The sequence below is a fragment of the Balaenoptera physalus genome (genome assembly GCF_965194825.1).
Source record: "Balaenoptera physalus genome assembly, chromosome: X".
Taxonomy (NCBI): Eukaryota; Metazoa; Chordata; class Mammalia; order Artiodactyla; family Balaenopteridae; genus Balaenoptera; species Balaenoptera physalus.
In genome coordinates, this window is record NC_138903.1 from 102,620,302 (window position 1) to 102,643,243 (window position 22,942).

Below are 22,942 nucleotides of genomic sequence, written 5' to 3' on the forward strand. Positions count from 1 at the left end.
TGCTGAAGCACGCGAGCCTAGAGCCCGTGCTCCGCAACAAGAGAAGCCACCGCAACGAGAAGCCCGCGCACCGCAACGAAGAGTGGCCCCCGCTTGCCGCAACAAAGACCCAACACAGCCAAAAGTAATAAATAAATAAATAAATTTAAAGACAAAAAATAAAATACAGCCTCCTAAAACTTAAAAAAAAAAAAAAAAAGTGATTTTCCATAAAGGTCCATAGAGAGTCTTTCTGATTATAGGTAGGAAATTGCAGTAAATGTGGGATGCAAATAAATAGGTAAGACCCTTGCATACCTGGGACTGGGTCAGGGTTCCCAAACCATACTGAAAGTATTGGCCCATAATTGTCATGTGCCAAGAATTGCCAAGGTTCTCTGATAGACTTCTGGAGGTAATGTGAATTGGTACAATTTTGGATGGTAATTTAGAAATATGTCTTAAACCTTAAAGCAGTCATTTCTGATTTCAAATCACACTATCCTGAGGAAATAATCCTTAACAGTTTATAGGCAAAGATGATTATCTAGACATTATTTATAGCAATGAAAACTTAAAAAATTATAAATCGCCAAGAATAGGTCAAATAAATTGTCATACCCATGTGAAAGGGATGTTATGAAGCCATTTTTTAAAATGTTGACCTAAGAAGATGCTCAAAATATAACACTAGGTGCAAAAAAAAAGGGGTGTAAAACTTTTTTTTACAACATGAAGCTGATTTATTTTGTTTATATAAATATACATATATACTTATAAATACATTTTTAAAAATATTTATTTATTTGGCTGTACCGAGTCTTAGTTGTGGCCGCATGCAGGATCTTTAGTTGCGGCATGCAGGATCTAGTTCCCTGACCAGGGATCGAACCTGGGCCCCCTGCATTGGGAGCTGCAGAGTCTTAACTGCTGGACCACCAGGGAAGTCCCTATAAATATTTACATAGATACAAAGTATATGTCTGAACAACAGTGGTTGTATCTGGGTGGAGGTATTATGGATGATTTTTGTTTTTTTATACTTTTCTTATTTTGTGATTTTTTACAACAAAAATATGGCTTTTATACTCAATAGGTAAAATAAGTATTATATGCTATATAATTTTGGAGTACTTAAAAAAGGTGCAGTTCTACCTCAGCCCTGAGGGGTGGGACTGCTGGTCTGTCAGGAAAGTAGAGGGCCAAATGAATGAGCTGTCCAGCTTTGGAGAAAAATCTAGACCAACAGCCTCTTTAAGGGCCTGATTAACATGTAAGCTGTACCGAGCTAATTTAAATAATAAGCCTGTGTACCTGCAATTTACCTAACCTGTGGATAGTTTATACCTTGAAATTGCCATGCTCTGTCAGTAGTTTTTTCGCTCCAACTGGCTGACTGAGCATGTGTGAGAAGTGGGCATGGGGCAGAGGAGGGAGGCAAGGGAGAAGGAAAGAGGAAAGCCCGTGGGCCATAGGGGCATGGAGTTCAGAAAAGAACCACCCTCCCCTCTGCTACCCAGGCATTACCTCGGATGATGTCAGCAGAAAGCCAGCAGGGAACTGCCTGTTTGAGGTTAGTAGTCATATTTCTTAATACTCCCAGTTACTGCAAAGTTGGGAGGAAGTAAACACTGTCAAAGTTGCTAGATTCTATTTCCTTCATTTTTTGTTTTAAATTTTACACCAACTTTAAGGGCAGGAAGCAGAAGAATAGAGGTTTAGACTAGATTTCAAAGAGATTCCCACGTTTAGAGCTACATATACCACTCTCCCCTCCCTGGGACATCAGAAAGCAGACAACCATCTGAATTGAACTCTTTTTTTTACTTTTTTTCTGTTGTTATTTGCATGAACAGCCATACTGGGGCAAGAACCTTAAGATAAGGGAGTAATTTGCAGAATTACTCCAACAATGGGCTTAGGGTACCTAGGCATAGTTCATAATACCGACTGATATGTTCCTCAATTACATTGAATTTATTGTCACTTCCATTTCTCTGTCCCCTTTCATTTACTTTTCTTTTGCCTCTGCAGAAAGGATGAGAAGGTAGATTAAAAAAATAAATTCAGAAAGTATAGTTTTTCTCTGATTATAAAAAATATATGTGATAATTGGCAATATAAATTATTATCTCATCACCTGGAGAACCCCCTCCCTAATATTTTAGCATAATTTCTTCCAGACTTTTTCCAGTCTATTTGAGTACATGTTTGCATTTTTGTTTGTAATTATTCTACAACAGAATTTTTCTTGGTTGAATTATATAAAATTAACTGAAACAGTCACAAAATATTTAGTTATTTGGTGCGTTACTAGTTTTTCTCGATTACGCTAAATCTTTGTTCATATCTTTGTTTCCTTAGACTACATTCCTAGCATTAAGAAGTACCAGGTCAAAGGGTATGAACATTTTTCAAATTTTTGATACATGTTGCCAAACTGCCCTCTGAAAATTTATACCAATTTATAGTCTTATCAACTGTGCAAATAAATTTAAATCTAGATTTTCAAGCCACAAGAAATTACACAAATATTATAATAAATTTGATTCTGACGACAGCCAAAGAAATAAAAACGAATACTACTTTGGTCATTCCTTAGCCTCATTTCATGCACTGGGACTGCTGTTTTGCCCTTATCTACTTTGAGATATCCTTAGATAGAATGAGGATGTAGGATGAAGCCTGGATACAAAATAAAATTTGAAATATTTCTAGAGGCACTTTGTGAAATGCTCCAGTGATTCTATTATTGATAACTCCAAAGGCTCCCTCTTACCTGCAAGGTGGAATCCAGATTCAGGCATCTCTATTCTCAGGCTCAGCAAGCAAAACATATTTCTTGAGCCTGCTATGCTCCAAGCCTTCTTCAAGGCACCAGGGATACAGCGGTGAACAAGACGAGGTCCCCTCTTCATGAACCTTGCAGTCTGGTAATCCCACTGCATTGAGTCACACAAAATTGCTTGCTTTAGTCAGACCTGTATTATGCTGCTTTATCCTCATTCCTGCCTGATTAGTTATCTTGTCCCATAAACTCTAAGCCTTTCAGTCAAGGCTTATCCTAAGTCTCCTGTGACACTCTCTCCAGCTAGTCCAATCATCCAAGCACTTAAGTCTGTACTCACAATTTAGCACTTGATTATTCATTTTCTTTTTCAACTCTCTAACACCCTCCTGAGAAAGACTGCAAGCTCCTTACCCACAGCTTCCCCAAAGCACCTAGTGTAGTATATGCGCCAAGTGGCCCTTTCTTTACCAGAATGTTGCTTTAATATAGTAGGAAGAGACACTGAATAAGGCTTCTCTGTCTTGGACCAACCCTGTCCAAGAAGATTTCATTGCTTAGGTCCCAAAGGTCAGTTTAGTTGCAAGGATAAGGCAGAGCCCCTAAAGTGAGGGTTAGAGTGGGGCTCCAGCAAAGAGCACAGGTCTGGGAAGCAGGGAACCAGAGTTCATTCCTGGCTCTGCCACTCACATAGGTGTCCTTTGAAAACACAGTATCTTGGGAGAATCCCATGCTCTTTTGTGTTTTTGATTCTTTTGTAAAATGGGGTCAATGATACATTTGCCACCTATTTCATAGTGTTATTGGGAGGATCATACGAGAAGTTATATGTAAAAAGTTATATGTGCGAAGTGTTACAGTTTTCCTCTTTTTTTAATTTATTTTTTGAGATATAATTGACATATAACATTATGTTAGTTTCAGGTGTGCAACATAATGATCCAATATTTGTATATATTGCAAAATGATCACCACAATAAGTCTACCTAACATCTGTCACCTGGCATAGTTACCAACTTTTTCTTGTGGTGAATACTTTTAAGATCTACTCTCTTAACCACTTTCAAATGTGCAATACAGTATTATTAACTATAGTCACCATGTTGTACATTACATCCCCATAACTTACTCATTTTATAGCTGGACATTTATAACTTTTGACCACCCATTTTGCCCACCTTCCTCAACCCCTGCCTCTGGCAACCACAATCTGTTCTCTGTATCCATGAGCTTATTTTGTTTGTTTGTTTTTGTTTTAGATTCCCCATATAAGTGATATTATGTGGTATTTGTCTTTCTCTGCTTGACTTATTTCACTTAGCATAATGCCTTTAAGGTCCATCCATGTTATTGCAAATGGCAAGATTTCATTCTTGTATATGGCTGAATAATATTCCATATATATATACACATATAATATATTCTTTATTCATTCATCCATTGATGGACACTTAGGTTGTTTTCGTATCTTGGCTATTGTAAATAGTGCTGCAATGAATATAGGGGTGCATATATCTTCTCGAGTTAATGTTTTTATTTTCTTCAGATCAATACCCAGAAGAAGAGTTGCTGGATCATATGGTAGTTCTATTTTTAATTTCTTGAGGAGCCTCCATACTGTTCTCCATGGTGGTTGCATCAATAGTGTACAAGGGGTCCCTTTTCTCCACATCTTTGCCAGCAATTGTTATTTCTTGTCTTTTTGATAATAGACATTCTAACAGGTGCGAGGTGATATCTCATTGTGGTTTTAATTTGCCTTTCCCTGATGATTAGAGAAAATATCATGTCATCTGCAAATAGTGACAGTTTTATTCTTGAGGTGTTTTTAAGGGTCAGGACACACAGATTCAACACACTGTGGTTAAAGGCAATAATCAGAAAAAAGTTACATGTGTACCCACCACTGTTCAATATACTGGGTATCAATATAAGTATTTTTTCTATTTCCTAAAGGACATCCTAGTTAGAGTAGGTAATAAGATTTAATACTTATATCATAGAATGTTGCCATTTTTTCTAGCTCCATAGATTTTTTTTTTTTTTGCATCAAGAAGTTATGAGACGGCAATGTGAGTGATTTTCTCTTAACAATTTAGAAAAATAGGACTAATACACATTGCACCTATTTCACTTAGCATACCTCATTGGAATAAGCAACTCAAATTGGTAAAATGATTCAATGAAAAGGCATTACATAAGAGGTGGTTTTTAAATTTTTCCTGCATTTTCAATAATATTTCCCAGTAAGTCTTAATCATATAGCTCTTTCATTTCTAGACACAAAAGATCTAAACAAATGAGTCAGTCTGTAACCCACACTGAAGCATTAACTGGTGTCATGTAATTACAAGACAGGCGTATCACCACTCCTAAGCCTGAAAACAACAGCGTCCCAATAACACAGGGTCATGGGCAGCCTGAAATCCTGACCACCAGTGACTGATTGCTGTACCCCACAGTTGTTAATAACTATAAGAGTACCGATTATGGAGCTGAACTCCATTTCATTTACAAGCCCTCCCTCCCATGTGTATTGGCAGAGGTCTTGGTACTGGTTTCATAAACTGATCTCTGGTTGTAGGAAGTTCATGGAACTGATCCCAATTGGCTTATACGCTGAATCACACCTCCTCTCCCAAAAGAGATCCCGAGCTTGGAGAAATGAGATATCTGGCAGGTTTAAGGTATTATCTGTTCAGGCTGGTGATGAATACTAATTACCCTTTGTTGTGTTTTAAAGAGAGACTGACTGAGAGGGGAGGGATAGAAGGAGGGGAGACTGCCAAGAAAGGGAAAACAGTTTGTAAGAAGGACTGGGTTAGGCATGATATAGTGTAAAGGAAGGAGAAATAAAAATAACAAAAGGGAGGAATGCTGAGAGGAGGAAAAGAGATTATAGAATAATCAAGAAAGGCTGAGGTGGATATGGGGAGGGGGAAGGGTAAGCTGTGACAAAGTGAGAGAGTGGCATGGACATATATACACTACCAAACATAAAAAGATAGGCTAGTGGGAAGCAGCCGCATAGCACAGGGAGATCAGCTCGGTGCTTTGTGACCACCTAGAGGGGTGGGATAGGGAGGGTGGGAGGGAGGGAGACGCAAGAGGGAAGAGATATGGGAACATATGTATATGTATAACTGATTCACTTGGTTATAAAGCAGAAACTAACACAGCATTGTAAAGCAATTATACTCCAATAAAGACGTTAAAAAAAAAAAAAAACTACAAAAAAAAAAAAAAAAAAGGCTGAGGTGGGAATGAGAAGCCTTGCAGTATGATTACTGGTTTTGTTACTTAGGTTTTGTTAACAGAACTGGGTTTGAATATCAGCCCCTGCATTTTCCAGCCCTATGACCTTGGACAAGTTATTTCACCTCTCTGTGCCTGTTTATTAATCTGTAAAAATAAACATAAGAATAGTACCTATTTGGTAGAGTTGTTGTGAGGATTGAAAATAGCATAAAGTGTGTGGCGTATGGCAGCTATTCAAAGAGTAGTTGATATTATTACTGTTGTTCTGGTTATTGTTATTGTTGTTAGAGGCGATAACATTATAGTTGTTAGTAACAGTACTGTTTGACAGTAATAAAACACAAACAAATCAGTTGCCATGAAATTCAGCAATAAAAGAAAGTGCAAGATGAGGGAGGCCTCAGATGTCAGTTTTAGCAAAAGAAGCTAGAACATCGCTGTGCCTGGTGAAGGAAGAAAGAATTGCATTATATTATTCACATAGTAGACATTCTACTGCACATCACTTTTAAATTAAAGGACTTCAGCCAAGCAAGAAGAAATAAATCCTATACTGTATACACATGATCGGTTTTGTTCATAGCCCTTCTTTTTCCAGTTCTTTAGAATATGTTGTAATGTCAACTCCCAATTTGACCTTTATTAATTAGAACAAAAGATTGAGAATTCCTGCACATCAACATAGATAGTGTTATCATAACTGTACTTTAGTTGATTTTATCTTCTTAAAGGACCCTAGAAGGTGGATTTCAGTTAAGTTTCATACTGAAACGATTTTTTTTTAATGCTTGCTTTTATTTAAGAAGTTAAGATTAGTTATTCTGTGGTTCATATGAAATGAATGATTTCCTTAGGTGGGAAAGCAAAAGATTAGGCACCTGGATTTCTAAAGGACTTGATATTTAAGTGCTATAGCACATAGTTCTGATACAGTTTATTATTGTAAATGCAAACTAGCAGCACGCATGCTTTACAGCAATGATTTTAAAAGGAGAAGTACCAGTGTATCAAGGGTGAAAACTAAATATTTCTCTCCTTTAATGCATCATTACAATAGTATCAGATAACTAAGTCTAAGTCAAATTAAAATGTTTATTCATTGTTACTAACAATTTAAAGAGTACCTCTTGTGGGTACATAATCAAAGTTTCAGGGTGATAGAAAAAATAAATATTGGTGTACTGAAGGAAGACCCTCTCTGTCCTGGGAGAGAACATTCTCGATTTATTTTTTAAAAAAATCCACATTAGCTCCATTGCCTAGTGTGATTCAGACATCTCTTATATTAAAAAGTGCTTTGGTAAATGATATTTTGAAGAAAAATCTGCATTGTGTGGGATGGTTAGTGAAGCACCTAAGTGTTCCGTAGGCTCTAAATCCTATGTGTTTGTTACACCTTAGAGAGCAAGGTGTGTCTCTCTTTGTTTTGAAGTTCTCACTACTGAAATCCAGCCCTCACCCTGAACACCCATTACTGGTCATCCTCACTGTGAGTCAGTTGAATCCGAATCTCTCAGTGATGACCCTTGAAAATTGACAATGTGAGACTCCGCTGGGAAGGAAGCACAGATGTTGTCCAAGTCGTGACTTCTCCTTCAAGGAGGGAATACAGATAAGCTTATTCAATCTCACTGAAGATGAAATTAAGCAGAGTTTCACCTATGTGAAACTTTTCACCTATGTGTACTGTTCTACTGGATATGGAGGGTCAAATGGTGCCTGATTATTCCATATCGCCATTAATGCTGATGGAATACCAAGCCCTTTGCAGCAGGAATGCCACAGATAAAGCATTTTCTAACATCTTGTCCTCATGTTCTCATAGTAAAGTGGTCCGAGAGCACAGTATTTAGAGTCACAAAGTCTGGGTTCAAATATCAGACTTGTCATTTACTAGTTGTGTAACTTCTTTAAACCTCTGTTTCTTCATTTGTAAAATGGGGGTTACACTCGTTTCTACCTCAAAGGGGTTCTATGAGAATTAAATGAGATCATAAATATAGATCACTTAACACAGTACCCCACTCGGTAAATAATTATTTCTTCTCTTTTCCCACCAAGCACCCTCTTCCTTCCATCTTCCTTCTGCTTCTTCCACAGCCCATTCTATTCCATGTAACCTTTAAAAATCTATGGGTAAAATGTAAAATCGATAGCTAGTGGGAAGCAGCCACATAGCACAGGGAGATCAGCTCGGTGCTTTGTGACCACCTGGAGGGGTGGGATATGGAGAGTGGGAGGGAGGCTCAAGAGGGAGAGGATATGGGGATATATGTATATGTATAGCTGATTCACTTTGTTATAAAGCAGAAACTAACACACCACTGTAAAGCAATTATACTCCAATAAAGATGTTAAAAAAAAATCTATGGGTAGTGCTAGTAGGAATGTAAATTGGAAAATCACTTTGGAAAACTGTTTGGCAACATCTACTGAAGCTGAACAGGGTATACCTTGTGATCCAGAAAATTCACTCTAGCTCTATACCTAATAGAAACACGTACAGAAGACAATGTTGCAGGAAAGTTCATAGCTGCACTCTTCAAAACAGCCTCAATCCAGAAACAGACCAAATGTCATCAGTAAAACAGATAAATAAATTGTGGTATATTCACACATTGGAATACTATACAGAATGGCAATAGATGAACTACAGATCTATGTTACGGTACAGTTGGGTCTCCAAAATGTAATGTTGAGCCAAACGAAGTCAAGCATAGGGTGTATATGCCATAATATTCCACTTATGAAAAGTTCAAAAACTGGCAAAACTAATTTACCGCGTTAGAATTCAAGATAGCAGTTAAACGGGAGGAAGGTAAGGAGGGGTCTTCTGGGCTTCTGGCACTGTTGTTTCTTGAACTTGGTGCATGGGAGTGTTATATTTGTGAAAACTCATCAAGTTGTACACCTATGATTTGTACACATAATACTTAAGAAAAGCTGTATGATATGCTATGGCGAATGTTAAAAAAAAAAATCATGAAAGTTAACAGATTCACTTTTCCTGTTTAGAAAGCACCAGTATGAAATTATGCATCAGGCGCCTTTGTTTCCTTTCAAGGGTCTCTGGCATGTTATCCTTTAGTATTCTGTAGGAAACTAGTAAGTGTTTTCTCTGTCCTTTCACTAGTTGACATAGCTAGAGAATCATTACCTCTTTGGCTGGCAGCAAGGAAATCTATGTGATTGTCTTTCCTAAGTATGTTTTACTTCCTAGGATTGAATGAAACTTTTTCAGAAATTATTAATATTTTGACTATGGGTGTAGTCAGATATTTTTGAATAAAGTGGTTGTCTGAAACTATAAACTTTAAAGGGATAATTCATAAACACACATTTACTATAAGAGAATTTTTCCAGAAATATATTTCTTTTTCCTGTAGGTAGACTAGTAGGGTTCCTTCTCTTATACTTTCAGCTGGTGAAGTTTAATAGGGCTCTTCCAGATGAAGTCTACAAAACAGTGTGGTTACTCAGTAAGGCATTGGGTTTGTGAGATTGTTCAACTGCCTTCTGATTTGTGCACAATTTTCACATCCAAACAGCTAGAAGAAAGCCTTAGATAATGATACCCTTTTATACTTAGTGACTAAAAATAAGATCGAAGGGACGTCCATGGATAGTGACATAAATTTAATCTCAGTAAGAAGGGGAAAGAATGTGGGCTATAACTATTGGGTCAGTTTTTATTTTAATGTTTCTTTTCCTGGACAAAGCCATGGTTAGGAGCTGATTTTTAGTTGCTAATGACTTACTACTAAATAAATCTTTAAAATTCTGTCAATGATTTTTTTTTTTAGGCTAAGCAGATTCATGTCTGAGGTGTGTGTGTCCTGGAGGAGACGGCCCATAGTTTAAAGTCCAGCATTGCACAACTTGATGCTTGAAGGTCATTCGTCATAATTTTGAGGTGTTTTTGCACAACAAAAATAGAGTGTGCTATGTGTGATTCCCAAGTTTGCAATCACTTTACTATAGCTTACCAGACCATGGTTTAGGCCTGGATTTAAAGGCACGTGAATGGTCACGCTTTCTCTCTCCAACTTTATTTCTAACCCCAACAAACAGATTCGTTTCATGTTCTCCCATACTATGCTCATTCCTACCCTGTGACTGAGTTTATGTAGTTTCCTGTCTCTCGTGCCTGTAACCGAGCAGGACCCTACAGGGCCTTCCTGGGACAGGTCTTTCCCCCATGTCCTCTGCTTTAGCTCCTCTCTGAAGTACCTAGATAACAGTATTTAATGCACATTTCCCGAGTTGTTTTACAGGTGTGAAAACCCCCCACCAAATGGAAGATGTCAACTATTTGATGACCATGAGCACATGGGCCCAGGCCTAAGGACTGATAATGTTAACCCTTGTGACACAGTCCCGTTACCTCGCCAACAGCCAATCAGAGAATTGTGCATCAGCTGATCACATACCCTGTGACCCCCCCCTCCCTCACCTGGCTTTTAAAAGTGCTTTGCTGAAACCCTTCGGGGAGCTCGGGGGCTTTTTAGGGCATGAATCACCCGTCTCCTTGCATGGCCTTGCAATAAACCTTTCTCTGCTCCAAACTCCGATGTTTCGGTTTGTTTGGCCTCACTGTGCTTCGGGCACACGAACTTGTGCTAACATTCCCACTCAATTTCTACACTTCTTTCAAGTCCCAAATAAATAAAAGAATTCACAAACACAGTTTGTTCATCAGTTAATAAGTCAGACCCCCAAAGAAGAGAAAATGAGCTCCTGGTATTTTATGATCTTTTGGGGATGGATTCTAGACCAGTTGTCTTTTCCCTTCTTTGACCACAAAGTTATTAAATGGCCTTTTCTGAGTCAAATTTTCTAATAAACATTTCCTGAGTGCCTTCTCTGTGTCTGTTAGGTTTTGTGCTAGGCGTTGGAAATATAGGAATGATTAAGACAGTTTCCCTGCCCTCAGAGAATTTGCAGTCTAGAGGACTGTAAGCAAATAATTTCACACAATGTAAGATGAGTATTGAGTAGCATAGGAATCCACAGGAGAGGCATCTAAACCCAGTTTGTAGTAATAGAGGCGCGACCATTGTGGAAAGATCTGGAGGAGGTAACGCCTAAGCAGAGTCTTAAAGGATGAGTAGTAGTTAGCCAAATGAGGAAGGCAGGAATTTCCAGAAGAAGAAACAGCATGAGCAAAGGCACAGAGGTGAGTAACAACATGTATGTGCATGCACAGGAAAGGACACACAAGCTCAAAAGTTTGAGGCAGAGAATGGCAAGAGACAATACTGAAAAGGTAGGAAGAAGCCATGTCATGGAAAGCCACGCGTGGCAATGGGAATAATATACCCGAAGCAAGCAAGTAAACAAACAATACATTCTCTAAAATACCTTCTATCTTAAACTTTACACCTCTAAACTTTCCAAGTTGTTAGAAGCTTCTCTACTGTATAACAGGCAGGGAAAATTGCTGGTTGTTTCCTCTGCTTACCACCTACCCCTGGGATAGATAGATTCCTAGTCTCTATTCCCACGGTTACCATCTGTATCCAGTGCCCCATGCAAACAGAACTTTGATATGGGACTTTGATAGTTTGGAAAATGCTATTAGATTTGCTTTTTAGCTCATTCTTTCATAAAGATGTTTATAAGTCTTCCTTCCTCTCCTCTCTTCTATGGCCAAGACAGGCTAATGTAATTCCTTTGTTTTAGCCTTTAGGTCACACCAGTAGCATATAACGCTAATCGGTCCATGCACGTGCACATGCGCACGCGCACACAGACACACAAACACACACACACAGACACACAGACACACACACACCAGCCTGTGCTGTGTCCAAGACAAAATTAGATGAAACTTACTGATACTTTCTCCTTACTACCTTCCCACTTCACTCGTGGACTTTCCTCTGCCTTACCTGCTCAGATTCCCCAGGGCATATTTGTATTGCAAATGGAAGAACAAAGGACCTGCAACATAGGATACAGGATTTGGCTCTAGACTGGTTCCTCCGCGTGCAGTGATTTGTACTGTGCTTCATAGAACTGCCATCATCTTTTATCTGTCTGATCGAGTTTAAATCCTTTGAGTTTTCTGATGAAAAGGTGCTACATTGGTAAACAGCATTATAATAATACTTTCCTCCCTGGCCAAGCTGGGATGCTTCCTCATAGTTTACTTTCTAGGCCTCGCCTTTCTTGCAAAGTGAAGTCTTTGGTTAGGGTGAAAATTCCCCGTAAACCTGCTCAATAATCTGTTGTGTTTGGCCTCTTTGAAATCGATCCCTGTAAAAGACAACGTTGTCCTGAAGGCTGAGAAAGGTGCTTGAGACATAGGCTCAAAGTTGCTCTTTTCAGGCAGAGCCAGCTGAGTAATCTTATCTCAGCTGGCTGCTTTTCAAGGTGCCCAGTTCAGGAACTTTCCCTCTGGGAGCAGTGTTTGCCCCAGGGGATCAAGTGCTTTCTAGTGAGGGGCAAAACTTTGGGAAATCCCGGAGCCCAGGACAGTACAGTCTGTTCAGGAGAATCTTGGGAAACGGAATGGACCCCACAAACCATGCCCTCCCCACCTCCAGCCCCGGTGGAGATCAGCACTTGGCCTCAGGACAGAGACCAGACTAAGAGAGGAGGTTACGAGGAAGCAGGGAACCCCAGAAAGGAGGTAAGATTGCGAAGGCACCTGCACGGCTCTGAGTCAAAGGCTGTCAGTCATCTCGGCTCTGACTGCTCTGTTCTCTCACAGCCCAGCCCTTTCCCGGGGCCCAGGGCAGGGGATTGCTACATGCCAGCTTACCTGGGGAAAAACCGGAGCCTCACTTTAGTCCCTTCCAGTAATTGACACGACACGGTGCTCGGGGCGGGGGAGGAGAGAGCTTACCTCCATAAATGGTCCCACCCCTGGGCATGGTGGCTCACTCTGGCAGGTAGCGACGGGAGAGTGTGCACCTGCCACCAGTCAAGCTCTGCCAGACTGCGAGACAGGCAGAGCAGCCCAGGGAGCCAGTGAACCATGGACAAGTTGAAGTGCCCGAGCTTCTTCAAGTGCAGAGGGAAGGAGGTAGGAGTCTGGGAGCTATGGGAGGTGCGGAGGGCTTGGGAAGGGAAAACTTAAGGGGAGGCAAGTCTCAGAATTTGCTCTCTGCAACTGTTCCGTTTTCCACATTTCTGTTCAACTGCCTTCATGTGTGCCCAAGATGTCCCCATAGAGTAGAGGAAACATAGAACAGTTCTTACTCTGGTGGCTAGAAGACTTAGGGTCACCTCATCCTCTGCCTTGGGTGTGCCCACCGCCTTGTGTTTTCTGTCCCTCTCCAGACTGTGTCCATATGCGGGAGGGAAATGAGGAAAGTACTGTCCTTATCTGACCTGAGGAACTCTCCCCTGTCCTCTGAAGTGGAGCGAGCACTGCTCCACCTGGTGGGACAGGAGAATTTGTCTCCGAATATTATTTTGTGGCTTTCAGAAAAGCACTGATTTTACTCTCCAAGATATGGAGAGAAGTTAAACTTCCCTGACAACTCCAAACATCAAAACTACCAGCCAGTATGAAAAAGAGTCTATGAATTTTTTTTTTAGTAGAAACTATATTTCATCCTTTTTCTCAAATATCTCCTCCGATTTCAAGAGCGTTGATTTTACCTAATTCATCTTTAAGACTTTTGTATTTGAAATTTTATTTTCCCACCTTCATTTGCCCTTCATGCTGGGTGCCACATGTACCCTTTCCACCAAAATTTGGATGATCTAACCCGAAGAAGTAGTAAAAATATCCACCTACAGAGCTTTTTTCATTTCATGGGATAAACGTTGTAAAGTAAAAGCAGCCATCCTCAGAAATCTCCCCAGCCTTGGAAAGTGTCCTCCTTGGCTATGGTTTTCAGGGTTCATTCTCTCAATCTCTCTCTGTCTCTGTCTCACTGTCACTCTGTGGATTTGTGAAAGTATGCGTCTGTGGAATTTTTAATAGTAAAAAAAAAAAAGCTGTTGATATTTTCCCTTTTCTAGAAAGTGACGGCTTCATCTGAGAATTTCCATATTGGTGAAAATGATGAGAATCCGGACCGTGGTAACTGGTCCAAAAAATCGGATTACCTTTTATCTATGGTTGGATATGCAGTGGGATTGGGGAATGTGTGGAGATTCCCGTATTTGACCTACAACAATGGCGGAGGTATTTCCCCCCCACCCCAATTTATCTCCTCTTCAGTTTTAAGTGCGGTGTTTTATGGCCTCTGAGGATATTTTAACAACTGAGGAAAGGTATATGATAATATGGGTTAGTGGGAGGATGGGAAATGAGCATACTGCGTTTTATTATTAGACTATGAGTTTCTAGCTCACATTGGAAAGCTGGCTTCACAAGATGTTCAGATATAAACTTGATAAAAGTTGTATATTTAGCACTTCTGAGCTTCTGATCTGAAATCCCATGTCATCTTCAACTATGACTTAGTCTTCTTAATTTACACCTTCCTATGATAATCTGTTCACACTCAAGTTGTGTTTTGCCTAATTTATAGCTGAATCTAAGCAAAAGGCAGGGAATTCTCATTCTCATAAGAAGCTCAAATAAATTGTTTGCTTAAATAAAATAAGGCATTACATTTTGGAAGTTTAAGTGTGGAAGGAGTTGATTAAAAAGTAATTAAAGGTTTTGTACTTTAAGCTGCAATATTCAGTTACATGTATTTCAAATTGGATTGACCATGTAGAAGGTCCTTTGAAAATGCGATAGAATGTAGATCAAGGCTAGGTGTTTAATTTCTGCAACGTAATACGGTTTAGACCTCATAGATCGCTAAGGAAGACTCCATTAGAACAAGGAGAAAAAAATAAGTCTGGGGGCTTCCCTGGTGGCTCAGTGGTTGAGAGTCTGCCTGCCAATGCAGGGGACACGGGTTCGAGCCCTGGTCTGGGAAGATCCCACATGCCGCGGAGCAACTAGGCCCGTGAGCCACAATTACTGAGCCTGCGCGTCTGGAGCCTGTGCTCCGCAACAAGAGAGGCCGCGATAATGAGAGGCCTGCGCACTGCGATTAAGAGTGGCCCCCTCTTGCTGCAACTAGAGAAAGCCCTAGCACAGAAACGAAGACCCAACACAGCCATAAATAAATAAACACAAAGTTAAAAAAAAAAAAAAAAACCAACTGTAAAAAAAGTTTGGGAACCAGTTAGGGAAGCAATGACTTGATATTTGATGTTATTAAAGAATAAAAAAATAATAATAAGTCTGAAGTGACACAAAAGGAAACAAAATGAATTGCACAATCTTCTAGTAATGTTGAAACCACTTTTCACTTACCATATTTTATTTGCTTGTATACAGGTTCTGTTAGAAGTGTAGGGGTGACATCCCTTTATATTTCATAATTGGATACCAGTGAAACGATGCCACTATAAGTATTCTTCTTGGTACAATAGGATTTTGTGTGGTGATATTTCAATCTTATATTTCTTATTAATTGGTTATATTAAACATTCATACTGGCCTTCAGAGAGTTAAGAAAGGGGCTCTGTTTATCAAACACTTTAAGTGTTGGTGACATAAATTACCCTTTCTAGAGCGTACATTGTTTAATCATGGGTTTGGTATAAATTTGAGCTGGCACATGACTCAGGAATCACAATCTTTTTGGTGTCTATGTCCTAAGGTCCGTGTAGTGGAGAGAAGCATTCAGGTTCCTTTCCAGCTTCTTATGTTCAAGTTTAGAATAGGAAATTCCCTGTGAGTTGACGTCATACATAGGCCCAGTACTTACTATAAATTTCCAGGAACTATATTAAACTAGATTTACTAGAGAATTCTTAAACTTAGCCGAAATAAAGTGGCATTATTTATTGTATGCTATTACCTCTTTCACCACTTCCTCTAAAAATTAATATATCATATTGGCTCTCAGTTTTTAAAGATCACATCATTTGGGTAATGGATGATCTAGTCTCTCTCAATTGCTTCTTTCTCTTTTACCCAAGGGTAAAAGAGGAACATGAAATTCAAATTTGTCAAATGTTAATAGATTAGATTTACAATCATGGTCAGGCTTGAAAGACTTGTTAAAATCTGGAGTCATTTTTATCTGTAGAAGCTTTTTAACAGTTTATGAAAGAGAAGTATCATACTACCTTAGGGTCTAGGTCAGCAGGACTAACAATTGGTGACCACTATATTGGACTGATAATTTACCAGTTATGGTTGTTATTAATAATGAAATAATATAATGGGTGAAAAGCCTTATACAGCATTGAGGAAAATCCTTTTTCGCGTGTGTCTAAAAACCTAGTTACACCGGGCTAGCAAAGCATTGCTTATTGCTGTGTTTAAATAGGGATATTTTGTATTACTTTTTCTTCATATTTATCATTGGTAGGAATTAAACTTCTATTAGTCATAGTAATGATGGTATGTACATTGCAACATCTATAAAAACATATTTGTCCCTATGTTCTGGTGACTAGTGACTTGTATGTAACAAGTACTTTATTGTCTCCTAATTTTTTAAAATTAATTAATTAATTAATTTTTGGCTGTGTTGGGTCTTCGTTGCTGCGCTCGGGCTTTCTCTAGTTGCGGCGAGCAGGGGCTACTCTTCGTCATGGTGCGTGGGCTTCTCATTGCGGTGGCTTCTCTTTGTTGCGGAGCACGGGCTGTAGGCGTGCAGGCTTCAGTAGTTGTGGCATGCGGGCTCAGTAGTTGTGGCACACAGGCTCGGTAGTTGTGGCTTGCGGGCTCTAGAGCACAGGCTCAGTAGTTGTGGCTCACGGGCTTAGTTGCTCCACGGCATGTAGGATCTTCCCGGACCAGGGCTCGAACCTGTGTCCCCTGCACTGGCAGGCGGATTCTTAACCACTGTGCCACCAGGGAAGCCCAATTGTCTCCCATTTTTAGTAGAATATATTTTTAGGGTTAGAAAAATGTAATTCCCAGGTATGATGTTATAGTATCATAATGGGAAAAATATATGAGGAAAAAAAATGTAACATGGCTAAATGAAATGTACATAATCCAAAGCCTATTTTTATTCACTTATCTCCACATTTTCTTATTAAACTTTGTTAAGACTTGTAGAATATTGAACAATAAGCTTAATATTCTGTCCGTGCCTCTACCAAAAATCTGCTCATAGTTCTAATGAATAGTATTATGCCCTAAAAGCGGGCAGAAAAAAAGTAAAATAATAAGAGGTTTAAAACAAAAATCAAAAATGGGCCTGAATAAGCTAAATGTAGGAGCATTAGTCCTTATGAAATTGAAAGTTAATTCTGAATGCATCTCAATTGTTCAGATTCTTCTACCAAAAATAATGTTTCTTATTAACGTTGAGTGAAGACCCTTATGACTATTTGGAGAATACTGAACTTAGCTGCAGTAACTTCCACTTTGAACCACATTTAACATTTGAACCCTAAGTCTTAAAAACTGTTTATTTTTTAAGGAGAAAGGAGGGAACTTAACTTTGAAAATATACTCTGTGCCTGCCCATTTCGCCAAGTGTTTTCACATAGGCTCTGTGATTTAACCCTTAGCACAGACTGATGAGTTGGCTTTGCTCTTCCCATTTATGAGGAACCCAAGGTTAAGACGTTAGGTGAACTGCCCCAGGTCACATAACTGGTATATGATGGAGCCAGGATATAAAGCTAGGGCTATCTGGCTCCAAAGCCTGTGATCATTCAACTTCTCTGGATTGCTTTTTACGGGCTATTGTTTTTAATAATCACAACAAGCTCATTAGGTAATACTAGCATCCCCATTTCATGGATGAGGAGTCCAAGATTTAGAGAATCAACTATTTTCTCACAGACAGTAGTAAATTTGGAGCCTAAACCCAGTACTCTCTGACTCCACTATATCAGAATGCTTTCAAAATGTTGTGCTGGTTGTCAAAGTGCCATCAAGATTTGGGCGTATAATAGTGCTTTGCTTCTTGTTTTGTGTCTTCTAGGTGCCTTCTTGATACCTTATGCGATTATGCTAGCACTGGCTGGCTTACCTTTGTTCTTCCTAGAGTGTTCACTGGGGCAGTTTGCTAGCTTAGGTCCAGTTTCAGTTTGGAGGATTCTACCATTGTTTCAAGGTTGGTATTAAAATGTTTTCCTTATTGTGCTTCTTGGTCTATTCCTGCATATAGCTGTCCTCATATTGAAGGCAAAAGGGCATACGTTGCTTTTCTGACTATCTGACACTGTCGAATGTAGAAATCAAATGTTAATTTATATTTCTCTTTATCTTGGGCTGCAGATATGGTAGGGGTTAAGAAGGATATGAGAGAGTTGTAAAGGTGTCATTATTTTCCTGTTTTCACCTTTTGAATTCTCTTGGCAAACAGTCTTGTGCGTTAACTTTATGGCTCTGGCTTTTTTCCTGCTTCATATGCGGGCTTCGTCTTCTTGCTTTTGCGTATCTTTTACAATGCCTCATTCAGAAAAGTTGAAGGGCAGGTCACGATTTTTTCTTGGATGCTTCTAATGGAATAGGACACTAGGAACATTTTTTTTTTTTTTAAATGCTTTGATTGTTATTAAACATCCAACAGCCTTTCTGTTTGAAGATTAGATATCATTTTGGTATGTGCTAGCTGCTGAAAACTACTTGTAAAGGCTTCAGTGTAACATCAAAAATATATTTATAGCGAGGTGAATAGAATATAGTGCTGGAATATTAAGGAAGCTACCTCAAAAGCTAGTCTTAACATAGGAGTTACAGTCAGTATGCTTGCTGTATTTTGAAACTACTGAGTTAAAGAAATTTCAGAAGCTTAAGTTTGGATTGTTACTGAGTTATTGAATTTTCTTTACATGCACTTGTAGAAATGCTGTACACTCTCCTTTTAGGACGTTCATTCAGAGGATTTATCTTCTACTTGTCAAAATGTTGGTTTATATATGTCCATGCCACTCTCTCACTTCGTCCCAGTTTACGTAAAATAGCTAGCTAGTGGGAAGCAGCCACATAGCACAGGGAGATCAGCTCCGTGCTTTGTGACCACCTAGAGGGGTGGGATAGGGAGGGTGGGAGGGAGACACAAGAGGGAGGGGATATGGGGATATATGTATATGTATAGCTGATTCACTTTGTTATAAAGCAGAAACTAATACACTACTGTAAAGCAATTATAATAAAGATGTTAAAAAAAAATGTTGGTTTATAGATGAAGAGGGAAGTATTGGTCAGCGAGTCGATAGGATATGAGCTTTGAATAGTTTTTTTTTTTTAATAGTATCCACTCTGACCAGAATTTACAGACTTAATAAGAAAGAATAATGAACATGGTTTTCCCTTATGTGAATTCGATGGCTTAATACAGGTCTTTGATCTTAGTACCTTTTTCTGATCAACTAAAAAACTGTCTCAGAAAGTCAATCATCAAAATAATTTTGAGAAGAAAGCTACTCAGACAGTAGTACTGCCTCCCCACAACAAAAAAAGAAAAAAAAAAAGAGAGAGAAAACATTGAAACAGTTTTCTCATTTTAAAATAGATTTTGTGGAAATTGAAATGCAGCTTTATGAATTAGGAAAACAAATTTCACTTGTTTTTTATTTTAATTGTTCTCTTTTCCAGGTGTGGGGATTACAATGGTCCTGATATCCATTTTTGTGACAATCTATTATAATGTCATAATTGCCTATAGTCTTTACTACATGTTTGCTTCTTTTCAACGTGAACTACCATGGCAAAATTGTTCTTATTGGGCAGATAAAACCTGTAGCAGATCGCCTATAGGTAAAATTCATTTATTTATTTAAAAAGTATTATTAACTCTGCATCATTCTTTTATATTTTCTAAGAAGATTAAAGGGTTAAATCATTTTCTAACCAATTTACGTTCAATTTTAAGTGAGCCATAGGTTATTGATAAAAGCAGAATAAAGCATGTATAACCTGAAAATTGATTAATGCCATATGTTAATTACTGAGGGCACCCAGCAAGGCTAAACCACTACTTGGAGTACTTCTTGCAGGCCTAAGTTGTGGGCATCAAGAAAAGGAAGAAAATGGGAAAGTGGTAAGAGAGAAAAGCACTATTTATGATAGTAGTAGTGTTTCAGTTGATGGTTGAGTGTTGCTAATCTTTGGGATAATGTAGCATCAATATTGTAGACTATTACCACTGGGATTGCCTGTGTATATTGGAGGATAAAGTGATAAAGATTTAACACTTCTTAGGAATTTAAAGGTGTCATTTATCTATATAGGTTAAATAAGTCCACATATGAAAAGTTCCTTAGAGCACTAAATCCAAACTGAAATGATTATTACTCTATAGCTGTTTTTACTATAAATATAACCACAATTTAAAAAGGCAGATATTTTCATGCTCACCCCCAGCTTAGTAGTAGAGAGGATTTAAGATGCTGAATGTGCATGGCTTTTTCCATTTGTAAGATTTCTACTCCACCTTCACCAAGTAACAATTTAGACAGTACTTTAAATATTTCATCATTAAAACTTTTTTTTTCCAGGTAAGTACTCTTCTAAAACTAAGTGTGTGTCTGTGTATGTATTCTTTTTTCTAATTTTTAGTGACACATTGTAATGTGAGTATAAAGCTAGGTGAAATCTTCCAAGTGAATAAAAGCTGGGTAGACGCCAACAATTCTACCTGCATCAATGGAAGTGAAGTTTATCAGCCAGGGCAGCTTCCCAGTGAACAATATTGGAAGTGAGTACAGTAAATTATCTACATCTTAAACGGATGTTATTAAAAATTTTTATAACAATAAAATATTGATCAGCTCTTTTCTTAACTCATATAAGTAGAAAAAAAAGCGCGAGGGAGTCAGAGCAAATTATACTTCGTTTGACTCAAATGTTTACCTAGCCTGTGTGAGTAGTAGTAGCCTGCAAAATTAGCTCATAGTTAACAGATTGTCATTTATAAGTTAGTTATTAAATGGGCACAATGTTGTCAGTGATGATTTATACAGTGCTTATTAGCTAGAAGCTAGGGCATTGCTTTGAAGGAAAAATATGCAACTTTTAGACTATAATGAGCAAGTTCTAATGATAAACAGTTGGGTGATGAGTAATATTGGGGGCAAAATTGCTATTTAAGGCTGCGATTCTTCATTATCCATTTTGCTTATAATTGTCATTATATGGTAAAAATAGATGTTTGGGGTTATATTTGCTTTTATTAATTTTAAGTGATCTCTCTTTAATCTCCTTACTGTATACCTACCCTTTACCCTTACATAACTTCTTTGACTATTGCTGTAATGAGCTCTTCCTCAGCTCCATGTTGTTGCTCTGTGTGACCCTTTTAAAATTTGGACCTTGAAATGTTCCAAATATCAAGCTAAGAATTAAAATCCTAGATCCATATATGTCCCTAGTGGAAATCATGGAATTATACCTTTGAAAAAGGTATAAGTAATGGGACCATTTAGGTTTGGTAACTACAAGTATGATGAATAAGAAAATATTTAATACAATTTAAATGTTTTCTCCATCATTTGAACTTGAGAAAAAAATACCGTAATGAGTAAAATGAAATAATCTGATGTAAGGTTAATTTCTTTCCATACAGGAGCTTTGAAATATTAGGGGAAAATCATAGCTAAAGGAATGAGTGGATCTTTTATTCTGGGGTTTGGAATTTTGGATTGGCTGCAGTTGACCAGAAAGTTCAGAGCCTAATTTTTCACTGAACTATTTTTGCCCCTCCATACAATTGTATCAATAAAAGGCTCATACAACATTGATGTATTAATAAAATACTCATGAAGCTTCTCCCTGGATGAAAGATATTAAAAAATTCAATGTATTAAGACAAGTGATCGTGTGTTCATCAAAGGGCTTATGTGTTTTCAGTAAAGTGGCGCTCCAACGGTCAAGCGGATTGGATGAGACTGGAGTCATTGTGTGGTATTTAGCACTTTGTCTTCTTCTGGCCTGGCTCATAGTTGGAACAGCACTATTTAAAGGAATCAAGTCTTCTGGGAAGGTAATTTAGAAAACACATTAGACAGTGATGTAGCTGTTTTCCCATTTCATTGTAGTTCAATGCCAGGTAGTACCAAATGCATGTTTTTTCTATGATGGGAACATTCAAATGTGTGAAAAGCTTTCTAAGTAGGCAGTCTCGCTCTAAGAAAATACATAAGAACACTGCTATTATTAAAAAGAAAACAAAACAAGCAAAAATTAGTACTAGATTTGTGCAATTTCTCTAAACTTGGGTCCTTCTAGCTGATACAGCATTCTGAGGCTTGGGAGTATTTCTGTCCTACTATAATAAAGAAGCATCTTGAATGGAATTATATATTGCAATGTTTGGTTTGGAAAGTTTAGATCCTTGTTATATATGTTATATAGGTTAACAGTGTCAGGATTCCCCTTGTTAGAGAGAGAAGGAAAAAAACTATACCATTGTTCTCTTAAAGCTTGCCAAAATTGACTCAGAACCTTGTCTCAGCAGAGTCCTCTTCTGAAAAACATTTCCCACTTCATTGTTTTATTTTTTAAACTTTCAGAGAGCATTGTGGCAATTTCAGAGAACAATATGAAATGTTCTCTGTGAGCAGTTGTACAGTACTCAGAAAAGTAAATGTGTATGTGTTTGTAACCACTAGACTGAAATTTCCTTAAAGACAGAGGACAGGAATAACTGTGGATACTATCTTTGTGTTCTGGTACAATATCTAGCACAGTCAATTAATGTTACATTGTAATGAGACATGCTGCTAGATCACAAAAATACAGTGAACATCACAAAGTCAGTGGAAACTTTCCAAAATAATGTTGCAATTGCACATTTTTGAAACGTTTGGTTCCTTTTTGATGTTAATATTGAAAGAATCCATTAAAAGCCATTTACCCACGCAATTAATTTTTATTGGTCTCTGGATGACTTGTTTAAATCATCTCCTTGGGCATATTATCAAACATAGGACATCTATGGACCAAAGAAATCATCCACATTAATGAAACCCAGCCTCAAA

At 38.2% G+C, this 22,942-nt stretch overlaps 1 protein-coding gene across 3 annotated transcripts in view; it reads left to right on the forward strand.

Annotated features, from left to right (window-relative positions):
- The window catches only part of SLC6A14 (solute carrier family 6 member 14), a 142,675-nt gene that overhangs the window by 104,311 nt on the left and 15,422 nt on the right, over positions 1-22,942 (forward strand). Inside the window, exons 1-7 of one of the 3 annotated variants that reach the window (XM_082445534.1) lie at positions 12,591-12,659; positions 12,922-13,055; positions 14,003-14,168; positions 17,941-18,072; positions 19,560-19,721; positions 20,523-20,661; positions 21,813-21,945. In XM_082445534.1, coding sequence (XP_082301660.1) covers positions 13,008-13,055; positions 14,003-14,168; positions 17,941-18,072; positions 19,560-19,721; positions 20,523-20,661; positions 21,813-21,945 — 780 coding nt within the window. In that variant the 5' untranslated portion in view covers positions 12,591-12,659; positions 12,922-13,007. Of the gene's footprint in view, positions 1-12,590; positions 12,660-12,700; positions 13,056-14,002; positions 14,169-17,940; positions 18,073-19,198; positions 19,722-20,522; positions 20,662-21,812; positions 21,946-22,942 lie in introns of those variants that run through there. The other 2 variants (XM_082445535.1, XM_082445536.1) reach the window with 2 other exon arrangements.